Below are 12,249 nucleotides of genomic sequence, written 5' to 3'. Positions count from 1 at the left end.
GCCAGCTCCTCCACGCCCGGCTGTGGTGTCACCAAGCCGGGGCGCTGGGAGCCAGCGCGCTGCCACTTCCCGGCCCGGGCTAGGAGTTGGGGAAGCCGAGCAGGTGGTGCACCCCCAACCTCACCTCCAGCGAACTCCGGATCCGCGGGGTGCCTGGTCTTGTTGATGTTGTGACTGTGGGCTGCTTGTGTGTTTTCTTTCCTCTTTTAACTCACACAAAAGAAGGGAGGAGTTACAGCCACGATCTAGCCACTGTGAGTCATCACCACCTCGCTTCTTTCCGGGAGCAGATGGGTGGGGAGAAATCCTTGGGAAACAGTTTATAGTAAGGACCGGCCAGATCTTCTGCCTGGCCCCGCTCTTTGCGTTCTGCCAACCCAGCTGGCACAGCCCAGGTGGAGGTAGGGCAGACCACGCTGGCTGATTGATGGGAAAATGGCTACAAGATAGCAAGCAGGCTGGAAACTTTATGTTACAGCACCCGAGCCTGTGGAACCACACATAGACCTCTTGTGGATCACTGAATTAAAAACCTGAAGTCAGCCATACCAGGACACATAGCTTCAGCAGCGTTTGGTCCAGTGCCACCTAAGAGGAAAGATGCCCTGGGTAGGAGCACCAGCTCCCCAGTTCGAGCTACTGCCAGGCCCCCGGATGCTGGGTCAGAAGACCTCGTGTTCTTTAACCTGATTTCTAGAAGGCAGCTGGCTGTGTGGACGAATTGTTTCTGCTGGGGTAGAGAGGCCAGCAGGCCCTTCTCTACCTGCAGAAGAGTGTTCTAAAGAAGGTGGCTGCTGCTGCTAATTTTCCAGAGTGAACTATTTAGTCTCAGTCTCGTCCTGTTGACTGCAATCCAGGCTACTCTGTCAGCTGTCAGTGGGTCCCTGTGGTTCAGAGCTGGGTGACATTTGGAGGGCTGGTCTTGAGTTGTTTTTGTTTTTTTTTTATCTTATTGATGGTTGATTAGTTTTATTTTTAACCCCCTAAAAATAGAGGATGATATTAGAAGGTTGAGGAATTGGAGCTAAAGAGACGTCTGGCATGGTCCTAATTGACCAGATTAGGGGCCGCAGGAGGCAGCTGGCCCTGAGAGCACCAGCTTGGTCCCCGCTGCAGCTGGGTGGAGCACAGCCTGGTCTGGGGCCACAGTGTGGCTCCCAGCTGGTCCTCCATGAGGAGAACTGACCAGGTAGCAGGGGCCAAGGAGCCAGGGTGCCCAGGCAGGACATACCTGGAGATAATAGGTGCACAGCCAGCACCCATTAGGAGGAAAGCTCATGACATAGTTATAAAGCAGGGTGGGAAGAGCTGGTACTCAGCTTTCCCATCTCATGTGGGCATCACTTCTTTTAGCTGAACACCAGAAGTCACTGTGGAACAAAAGTCATCTCCTGTTGGAGGAAGGAGGGTTGGGGCCAGGATCACTGCTAATGGCTTTACACTTTAAGCAAGACATAAAGACTCCTACCCAGGTAAGCTGTGAGCCATGGATATGCCCAAAAGAACGCGACCCTTTCTCAATTGCACCCACACACGGGAGGGGCTGCGGCTGGCCCTGGCCTGTGAGCCCATTTATAGGAATAACAGTTGGTGGCAGCATAGGTGTTCCCAAGAATGCAGACAGGGACTAGGCACCAGGAATTAATTTCTCCAAAGTCAGAGCAATAATGGAAGCTAACTCAGCTAACTCTGCTCTATCTCCTTTGGTCTTTACCACCGCCTCTGAAGAAAGTAGTGGAACCTCTTTTGCTCGTGAGGAAATTGACCCTCGGGATGATGAATGGCAGGTACAAACGTGCCTGGCTAGAGAGCCTTCACTCTACCACTGGACTGGAGTCTGAACTTTGCGCGTGTTTCTAACACACTGTAGCTTTTTTTTTTCTTTGCATTTGCTAATGGGAAACATTTTCTCAACAATTCCACTATACACCTGACCATCTTGAAACGAAAGGGATATTTGTATTTTCATGGCAGCAGAGAAGTAGTGGAGGTCTTAGAGGCCGGGGAGGAGGAGTCCCCTGAGAGAAGGGCCTGAAAATACAGAGGTGGAGTGAGACAGTGCAGACCCCAGGTTCCTCTCCGTCCCTGCTACAGAAGAGACGATTCTAAGATTGGCCCAGCCAGTCCCAGAGTTCCCAAAGGCGGGGGAGTCCCACCAGGGCCCCATGGCCCACAGCCCACCCTGCAGAAACCTGGGCTCTCACGTGAGTAGCAAAATGAGTCTGTCATGAACCATGTGAGACGAAAGTGAGAGACGTGGTGGCTAACATTGCAGCCAGTATTTCCTTAGTTGTCTTCCTCTGAGGCCACTTGAACCCCAGAACAAACTTTTGTGAAATAATATTCAAATATTTGGGGCTAAAACAGCATTGAAACCAATTATATAATTATCAGCTCACAACTCTACTGTGGATTTAAAGTCAGGAGAAGTGATTTATTTCTCTCAAGATCTGTTTATAAATCAATACATTTATTCCCTTCATGTTAAGTCACGGTACCTTCCCACCTATTCAATCTTTTGATTTTTTTTTTTTTTTTTAAGTAACAGAAGTAATTTTTTTTAGCTGAAAGGTGAACAGTGACTGGGTCCTGCATAGTGACATGAATTGTGTTTGTAACCGTCTGGATTTGAGCAGTGGTTTATCCTTTTGTTGGAAAAGTAGGCGGCAGAGAGTGGCTGGACTATTCCCCTGGCACTTGCCGAGAGCATGCCTTACATCAGCTGGCAGGGCTCAAGAGATGGGCATCTTTCATCTCTGGATTGTAAATCTGGACCTCCTGCCCCTGGAAAGGCCCAGTGTTGCCATGGAGCAGTGCGTCCTGCTGCCTGTTGATCTGGCTGCATCATCACAGATAGATGTGGCCTCAGATTTTTATTCGGCTGGCTTCTTATTGATTGCACGATCTAGAACATTCACTTAGAGATCTAGAAACAGAGACCTCCAAGATGCCTACCCAGATAAAGGGCTGGGATCCTCTTCCATCTCAGTATGAGAGGTACGGGGGCCAAGTTCGGAGTGGGGAAGACAAGAGCCTGGGTGAGTGAGCAGTAAGTAGTACTGCAGGAGGTTTCCGAAGAAAATCTTGTTCAAGCACATGAAAGAAAGTGTGGTAATAGGTCACTTCCCCTGAGCATTCATTAAAACACGACAACCACCTGAGGTAAACACTGCCACTCCTGGTTAGAGGGGAGAAATCAGGCCCAGAGAGGTTAGTAAGTTGCCCACAGTTACACAAGATTGGAATCAGTCTGATGCAGGCATGATCCCAGCAAATCTTAAGAAAACAAGCATCTACTAAAGTTAAGGGGAGAATGGGCCACATCCATGTGATTTGCGGGATAGTGTAATGTTTGAGCCAATTCCAAGGCCGGAAGCTCTTAGACAGCTGGAAAGTTTTTAGTCTTTTCAGAGTGCCATAGTAGAGGACGGGATCGCTCAACGAATAGGCACAATTTGCTTGTTTGAGAGGAAAATGCAGAATAAGTTATGTTTTTGACAGCTTTCCGGTACAGAAAGTCAGCAGAATTGCCTCCCCTCTTCTTTCTGGGTGAGGTATTGTCCCAAAGTGGTCGCTTCCTCTGCCTGCCTGCCTCTGTGCGTGAGTCTCTAACACATAGTCGTTTGTTCTGCCTCCCTTTCTCCCTCCCATATTCTCACCTAACTGGCGAGTGTGCCTCCGTTTACCCAGATTGTGAGCTTCTCCCCAGTCAGGATTGTGTGTGGTACATCATACCTCTCCCCGCACAAACACACCATGTGTCTAGACCCAGTAGTCAGTATTTTCTTAATGTGATGAAGTTGATGGTAACTTTTTCTAAGCTTTGTAAACTGACTCAAGCTTTCTTAAGAATGATTTGTCTTCTAGCCACTTGTCGTTGAATGCAGTTAGGCGGGGTTGAAGATGCTTCCGTGGGCAGATCCTGGGACATGCAGCATCCCACTGAATGGGTTTCTAAGGGATACACCCACCTGGCAGAGAAACCAAAGGGCTTCTCAACGCACAGGTCGTGGTGAGGCCCAGGAACCCGCCTGTCCCGGGTGGCTTTTTAGCACATCAGAGTTTGAAAACCACAAGTTAAGGCTGTTCACGATCAGATCCTATAAAATTGCAGTACAGGTGACTCTAGCTGTGCTGAAACAGAAGCAGCCCTCACAGCACACTGATGAATATTTGTGCGACGTTATTTTTCTTGCAGACTTCTAGCCAGCATAATGCTGGAGCAAGAGACCGACAACACGCTGTTTTCACGATGGCCGAGCTGGATGCCGATTTGGATCACATCATCCCGTCCTCTGTCCTTCCCCCTTTCTGGGCTAAGTTAGTAGTGGGATTTGTTTCCCTCCTGTGTTTTGCACGGAGCTATGATGGAGATTTTGTCTTTGACGACTCTGAAGCTATTGTTAATAACAAGGTTTGTATCTGGACTCTTTTCTTATGTTACCCACGGGCCTGTGTCACAGGGATCATCTGAGTTGCTGTCGAATCCAGCCTGCGTGAATTAAGCGTGGTGTTGAGTTAGGCAGGTGTCCCAGTGGTGCTATAGATTGTCCCATCTCTTTGGCTGTCATCTCCTTAATTCCGTGCCTCTTTGATCACCAACCGCCTCTTAACCTCGTGAGGCCTGGTCCTTCCGTGGTTCAGAGAGGCCATTCTAAGATTGCAGGGCCAAGGTGTCAAGGGGCACTGCAGACTGAGTGTTCCAGGGTTTATGAACAATTTCCCTAGCTGGCCAAAGAGGAAAGAAAATGGTGCGATTGTGCAGTGATGCATGGGATGCAAGGTGCGTCCGCAGCAGTGGGCTGGCTCTGCCTGGCCCTGATGGAGACTGAGGACAGCCTGCTGACAGCTGCCAGGGCCGTGCACGTGCTGCCTGGGGAAGCTGCAGTTCTTGCTCATTTCGTGTTTGAAGACGCAGGCTTGCTGAACTCGCAAAATCTTAGTCAGCCTCACTCACCAGTTGCAGCTGTCAGTACAGGGAAATTGCTCTTTTTCACCAGCTAACCAGCTCAGGGAGAAGAAAGCAGTTTTGGGAAAGCGAAGAAAAAGAGTCAGATAAACCAAAGGGAAATCAGAATAACAAGCTCAGAGGCAGGGAAGGCGCAGAGCAGAAAGAACTTGGGAGTGACATGAGGACAGGCCTTTGTGACAGTCAGTTACTCAGCAGACAGTTTGTGTGTGTTGCTTAATTAGCGACAGGGACTTGGAGCACACCCACCTTTTTCTCCAGAAAAAGTAGCGGTAACAACTTGGCAGCACTGCTGTTGGGTAGTTGGGTGCTCTTAAAAGCAGGAGTTGTGGATTCCACTGAAGGAGGATGGTGGTGTTTATTTTGAAAATGTTGAGGAAAACTGTAAGAAGCAGTTACGCTATGGGAGGGGGGATTGATTTGCAGGCATTTTGTTTGAAACATAATGTTGCAGTTTTTTCATTCTGATGGCATAAACTAGAGCGTTGCTGATGTCTCCTTCCAAGGTCTTCATTTGTGGTTCCTTCAAGTTCACCCAGCAGTGAGAACAGATGATTCCATTTCAGTTCTTTTTAAAACCATGCTGTAAAAAAATACACAGCTCTAGGGCCGGGGATTTAGCTCAGCGGTTCGGTGGCCTGCCTTGCAAGTGCAAGGACCCGAGTTCAATCCCCGGTACCAAAAAATAAATAAATAAATACACAGCTCTAGGGCCGGGGATTTAGCTCAGCGGTTCGGTGGCCTGCCTTGCAAGTGCAAGGACCCGAGTTCAATCCCCGGTACCAAAAAATAAATAAATAAATACACAGCTCTAAAGCAAAATTGGCAAACCGATGGCTTTATTAGCCACAGAATTGTTTTGTAGTGAGAATGTGATTTTAGTTTTTAAAATTCTGTTACTCATTTTGCTGTGACTTTCTTGACTCGTCCCCTTGGATATGTCACGTGAATTCAGAATGGAAGTTGGAAAATTCCCCTTAGCGGGCAGGAGAGAGCATGAGCTGGGCAGGGTGTGGGTGCCGTACGCCTGGATGTATCTGACATATCTCACTTCTGCATCTTGTAGCTCTGCTGGTTGTGGTCTGGGCAATGCGTGTGTTGCACAGCCCTGTGCTCCACGTTCCTCCTCTGCTCTTTTGAGGAAGGCCTGTGCTTGCAGGGTGCGAACTGGCTCTTCACCAGGCTGGTGGTGTTAAAGACTTTTCTTTTTTTTTTTTTTCTTTCTTTTTTCTTTTTGGTACTGGGGACCTTGAGCTTGCAGGTGGCGGAACCACTGATCTAAATCCCAGGCCTCATATTTTTTTTTTGTACCTGAGATCGAACTTGGAACCTTGCACCTGCGAGGCAGGCAGTGGCACCACTGAGCTAACTCCATGGCCCTTAAAGACTTTTTCTAAAAGCTTCCGTGCAGTGTTGAGTTGCCTTTTTTTGCTCCTTGAGACGGTGATCTCCTTTGAGACCATGGAAGTGGAAGGAATCTCAGATACAATCTGTCATTTCCATAAACCATTATGAGGAAAAATTGGCCTTTTTTTGCAGTCGCACTCCCGGTTGCACAGCATAGTTTGTGCCTAATCAAATATTTAGAGCTTTCTGGTGTTGTTTTCCCCTTCAGAGGGAGAGGGAGATCTGCACCCAGTCGCTTTGCAGCTGAGCGAGCACTTTTGTGATATTGCAGAAGTGAGTCCCCTGGTTCTTCCTGAGTCCACTAAGTTGGCAGGGGGAGTGCGGGACTTTCAGCCTCTGAGGACCCCTGCGATGGAGCGGTTGGTTCGCTCACAGCCTCTGCAGCTGATCTCAATGGAAGGGAAAGCCGCCCTGACAGTGGCTATCAGGTGACAAACTCTGCACCTGTCCCCTCATCTCCAGGCTTCCCCTTTGAGCCAGTGAACACTACGTAGGAAGTACTGCACTGCAGGGCAGCATGGGCATTCGGTCCTCTTGGTGCAGCTGTCACTCAGCTGAGGGCAGCTGGCCCTTCCTCGAGGGGCATCCCGGGCTCTAGAGACTGCTGATGAGGAAGCTGGTGCGGCCACTTGCTGGAGCCAGAGCCAGTCGTGCAAAGAGGTGGGGCGGGGGTGTCTGGTGGCGTGGCGAGTGCTTTTGTGCTCCCACTGCACAGCCCCAACCTGGATTTCCAGTGCCCGTGAGCCTGTGAGCTTCCAGCCCCTCTAAAGCAGTGCTCTGCGCCTTGGTCCATCAGCCTTTTCCATTCCGGAAGGAGGGATCCTCACAGATACAACGTTTAGCACATCCTTTTTTTATTTGACAGTACGAGGGCCTTTGTACTGAGCTACTTCCCCAGCCTTTTTTTTTTTCTATTCTGAGACAGGGTCTCACCAAGTCACTAAGTTGCCCAGGCTGGGTTCAAATTTGCCACCCTCCTACCTCAAGCCTCCCAGAGGGCTGGAATGATAGGCGTGTGCCACCACATCGAGCTGCATTCTAATTTCTCCTCCCTAAAACATCCTGTTTCAATTCTGCTTTAAAGATAAAATTAACAACCAGATTTCCAACTTACTTTACATTGCCTTGTTTGCCTTTCACGTGCATGTGGTTTTGTATTCTAAAGGTAAAAGATGCATTTCGAAGTATATTTGGTATAGTGCCAAATTAAATTACCTCAGCTGAAAGATAGGCACAGATATTTTTAGATAGTGATTTTTATCTTTGAAAATTATATGGAAGTGTTTTTTTTTCTAATTTCACAGCGTAATCTATGATCAAAAATGGAAAACTAAGAAGAATGTTTATGCGCAGTCATGCTTGAGTGCTGATACTTTTGCTAAATTGCTTTGGTAATTGGCTGTGAAAGGATAACGGAGACCTTCCTTAGCTAAATGTTCTGTCGTCTGACATATCCCGTCCTTTCTGTGTCCTCCCGGTAGTGTCAGGGGAGCTCCAGGCCCTGTGGAGCTCCAGTCCAACGCTCCAAACGGACAGTACAGGGGCTGGAAGCTACCAGACTGCTGAGCACTGTGAGGATGGGGGGAGATAGGCCGAGACCCTGGGAGGACGGGTGGGCTCACTCAGGGCGCTGATCCAGGGACCTTCGGGTGAGAGCTCACAGGAGCGGGGCAGGGGCAGAGTTGGCCAGAGGGAGCCAGAGCACCTCGGGCTGTGGTGGCCCCACCAGGACCTCAGCTTGTCCTGGCTCTGTGGGGAGCTGTTGCAGTGCGCTAAGCCGACCTGGCGGGGTGAGCCGCAGCGCTCTTGGAGCCTTTGGCTTGGAGAGCACGTCAGAGGGAGCAGCGGCCCCACAAGAGCCTGGCTGCGTCTGAGTGGGAGACGGGGCTTGGCCCAGGGCCCGTGAGGAGCTAGAGGTCGTGGGCAGGCAGGGGGGCTTGGAGAAAGCTTTGCTACAGGGCTGTCCAGAATGTCCCCTGATGTCCCTGCAGGACCTCCAGGCTGACACGCCCCTGGGAGACCTGTGGCACCATGACTTCTGGGGCAGCAGACTGAGCAGCAACACCAGCCACAAGTCCTACCGGCCGCTCACCGTCCTGACTTTCAGGTGAGCTGTCACGGCGGGGGGGCTCTTCCAAGGCTTGCGGGTGACATTTGCCCACGGCCGTGTCGCCAGGTACCCATGGGAAGTCGGGGGGTGGTGCCCTGGGAGGTAGAGGCCACTCGTGCACTGGACGAAGTCCACACCAACTCCAGCTCTTGGAATGTGGCCGCCAGGAGATGGGGCATTGGGGAGGGGACCACAGAGGGAGCTGCATGGACTGGGGCTGGAGCAGCGAGGGACCTCAGACGGCCTGCACTAGACGCTGCCCTGGGCAGTGCAGCAGTCCCCGTCTTTGCCTTTCTCAGAGTCCACCCTTGGCAACGTGGTTAACACCCAGGGCACGAGCTGATGTGGATCACAACAGCACGGGGCATGGGATTTACTTTCTTGACAAAAAAATGAGAATAAGATATAAATCGTCTGACGGTAGCACGTTTGCCAAACAAAAATGAAGCTTACAAACAGCCTCTGTCCCTGTTAATTAAGGAACTGTTGTATTAACTAGAGCTAATCACCTCGCAGAGGTTCTCATCCATGCTGTTTCTTAGGTGCTTTTAAATCCAGTATACAGATCTCTGAGAGGCTGGAGGGATGAATTGGAACCAGCAAAAGTAAGAATTGCTGGTGGCAAGGAGGTATTTTGATGGCAAAGGCAGACTGGCATACTGTTGAGAACGCTTTGTTGTAATCAGGTTACTTGAAAACCCAGTCCCTGAGGAAGTCATATGTGATATATTATGTCCTCTTAGAATGCAGACCTTCCTTTTTTGTACTTAAAAACTTGCCTAGCTTTTGATTTTCCACCCCTGGGATATGTCCCTCGCTTCTGATTTCCGCTCCGCGGTTCGTTGTGTTCACACGGTTTCTCCGGCCTGCTTAGCTTGATAGGCATTAATAGCGTGGTGCTCTTTTACCAAAGAGGCACAAGGCCTTACTCTCCTGCTTTCCATGTCTCTGTGCACACTGCCGCTGCCGAATGCCCTGGATGCTGCAGGATGAACTCCTACCTGTCGGGAGGCTTGCACCCCGTGGGCTTCCACGTGGTCAACATCCTCCTGCACGGCGGCATCTCTGTGCTCATGGTGGACGTCTTCTCTGTGCTGTTCGGCGGCCTGCAGTACACCAGCAAAGGCCAGAGGGTGCACCTGGCCCCCAGAGCATCCCTGCTGGCGGCTCTGCTGTTTGCCGTCCATCCCGTGCACACCGAGTGTGTAAGTACCGCCTGCCTGTGACAATGCACACCTGTAAGACACGACGAGGCGTCGTGTGCCATCTCATTTCCTAAGACAGACTCCCTTCGGCCCACTCTGTGTTCTCGAGCTGCAGGGAGTACGCACTACCTGTGCTCTAGGGATGGAAAGTGTGCTCTACAAATGCCCTGCCAGACGCTTGATACATGTTTCTACGTTGGAGGTGTTTGTGTGGTATTGGGCATTGAACCTGTGGCCTTGCATTGGACTGCATCCCTAGCCCCTTTTTTATTTTTCATTTTGAGACAGGGTCTTGCTAATTTACCCAGGCTGGACTTGAACATGTGATCCTTCTGCCTCAGCTTCCCAGGCGTGCACCTCTATACCCAGCATGAGACCTAAGAACAAAAGTAGGTTACCTGCTGGGGTGGCTCTGTGCTAAAGCTCAGGAAGGTATGGTCTCCAGTGAGGCTGTCTACTTAAGCTTGTGTGGTGACAACAGCCACAAAGGCGTGAATGTCAATGGGGTCAATGGTTAAGAGCCGTTCTTCAGCAAAGGTTCCGAGGCATTTGTCTGTGGTAGCTGGTAGCGTCATGGTTTATAAAATGCTTTCCTACCATCACTGTCATAACAATGCTGTGATGTGTCGGGGCTAGTGTAGCAGCAGTCCTCACTTCACAGACGAGGCGGAGGCACGGAGAATACATTAAAAACCTGCCTGGAGTGGGTAGCAGGCAACCATAGGCTAGGACCTGTCTCCTGCCCTCCAGTGAGGCCTTTGGAGATGCTGATGTGAGGAACGCATTCCTGGGCCAGGAGACGGGACAGCTCTTGACTGGAGTCCACCCTGCTCTCTGTGGTCACATCTGTGCCACCACACTGCTCCTAAAGAGATTTGGGACCAGCCGTGTCTGGATTTAACTAGACTTTGGTGAGGTTGTCAAGAACACTCCCCTCCAACACACCCTTGCCTGAAAGGCAGCCTGTTGGCTGGGGGGAAAGACTTGATTTTAATCATTCGTTCTGTGAGCCCAAAGCTCCTGCTAAAAAATACTGTATGTATAATCTGTTGCTTCTCGCAATAAGCTTCTGTGTTTAATAGGACTTAAATACCTACATCTAACCACTTGCCCTGGTGAGCAGCTGAAAGTTCAAAATGTTGAGCAGAATTTCTCCTTGTGGCATCCAGTTTTATTAAAATGTCTGCTCTTTGATAGCAAAAGTATTATGGAATTGTTATCACAACCTACTAGTATCTTTCTGCATTTTACCTTTTTAACCTCAGCAAATGTAGGGGATTTAAGGCTTTGATAGGGGAGGAAATGGTGTTGTAAGAGTTTAGCTATAAACTCTATCTATCTGTAATGCTGCCAAGTTGGAACTGGTTTCAGCCTTGAATTCTCTGTGGTCTAAATGTTTATCAGACCCAGAACTGATCATAACATCAACAAGGGAATCTCTGGAACAGTACTGGACAGTTTTGCTTCTAGACTAATTTAGCATGATCTTAAAAGCAAAATTAAATATTTGAATTATCAGCCAGAGAAAGTTTTCTAAAATTCTGGTTTTAAGTGTTGAGAAATTGATTTATAAAGATCTTTTAAGCCAGGTGCAGTGACACATGCCTATAACCCCAGCACTCTGGGAGGCTGAGGCAGGAAGATCCTAAGTTAAAGCCCAGTCTGGAAAATTTTAACAACTTAGCGAGACCTTATCTCAAAACAAAAAATAAAAAAACTAGAGGTTTCAAGTGCCAGCACAGATGCTGTAAATACGCTTACACATGCACTTGCACACACACTTGCACACTTACACACACACACACACACACACACACACACTCCAGCTAAAGGGACTCAGAACATGTTCATCGTTAAAGGCCATATTCCAGATCTTTCAGAGCAACTGAGGCAGGTCTAGCCAAAAGGGAGAACAGACTGAAAAATCCCTCCATCTCTCCCTCCTCCATTCCATGACTGCCATTCGAACTCAGATTTCAGGAAGTAGCTGCGGATAGTACTCTAAGGTGGGCGTGTGGTGTGTCTGCTTTCCATTATTTCAGCAAATAGCATTGAGTTTCCTCTTCTCTGCACCCTATGCTACCTCCCATTCTGAATTTTTAAAATTTCAGCTTTAAATATGTACAAGGAACAGGAGACCCTGAGACACTTACTTTCCCGTGACAGCACCCCGTGGGGGTCCCACTGAGGACTGCCCACAATGTCCCCAGCTTGCGTGTGGGTCCCAGTGGGGTGAGGACAGTGGGGACTTGGGGAATGAGTGGTGGCTCTGACCACCTTTGTCGGGGAGATCGTGTCAGTACAGACCCAGGCTTCGGCGGCCGAGGCCTCTGTGTTAGTGGTTATGTGTTTCATGTCTTTATCCTTCCTCGACATTAACACTGACAGTGGCTTCACCCATGTACATAAGGACCTGCACTTTCTAGTCTCCTCGGGTGCGCCACCTCCCCGTGTGCCTCAGATGAGAGCCAGGGTGGTCGGGGATCACTGTCGTCTGAGCCCCTCTCGGGCTCTGATTGGCAGGGAAATCATTGCAGTCCCCGTCATTGGCTCCCGAG

At 49.7% G+C, this 12,249-nt stretch overlaps 1 protein-coding gene and 1 long non-coding RNA gene across 7 annotated transcripts in view; one reads left to right on the top strand and one right to left on the bottom strand.

Annotated features, from left to right (window-relative positions):
* Window positions 1-217, bottom strand: part of LOC117285132 — a 16,467-nt gene extending 16,250 nt beyond the window's left edge. For all 3 annotated transcript variants that reach the window (XR_004516107.1, XR_004516108.1, XR_004516109.1), the window contains exon 1: window positions 125-217. This is a non-coding gene — a long non-coding RNA (uncharacterized LOC117285132). The remainder of the gene's footprint in view (window positions 1-124) is intronic.
* The window catches only part of Tmtc4 (transmembrane O-mannosyltransferase targeting cadherins 4), a 48,096-nt gene continuing 36,036 nt past the window's right edge, over window positions 190-12,249 (top strand). For 3 of the 4 annotated variants that reach the window (XM_033760963.1, XM_033760964.1, XM_033760965.1), the window contains exons 1-4: window positions 1,354-1,472; window positions 4,199-4,414; window positions 8,368-8,483; window positions 9,475-9,691. In XM_033760963.1, coding sequence (XP_033616854.1) covers window positions 1,431-1,472; window positions 4,199-4,414; window positions 8,368-8,483; window positions 9,475-9,691 — 591 coding nt within the window. In that variant the 5' untranslated portion in view covers window positions 1,354-1,430. Of the gene's footprint in view, window positions 255-1,353; window positions 1,473-4,198; window positions 4,415-8,367; window positions 8,484-9,474; window positions 9,692-12,249 lie in introns of those variants that run through there. The other variant, XM_010604615.3, reaches the window with a different exon arrangement.

The sequence above is a fragment of the Fukomys damarensis genome, unplaced genomic scaffold, assembly GCF_012274545.1.
Source record: "Fukomys damarensis isolate Sample0158 unplaced genomic scaffold, DMR_v1.0_HiC HiC_scaffold_6, whole genome shotgun sequence".
NCBI classification, from domain to species: Eukaryota; Metazoa; Chordata; class Mammalia; order Rodentia; family Bathyergidae; genus Fukomys; species Fukomys damarensis.
Note: the sequence above shows the minus strand (reverse complement) of the source record. Positions and strands in the feature narration are given on the sequence as shown.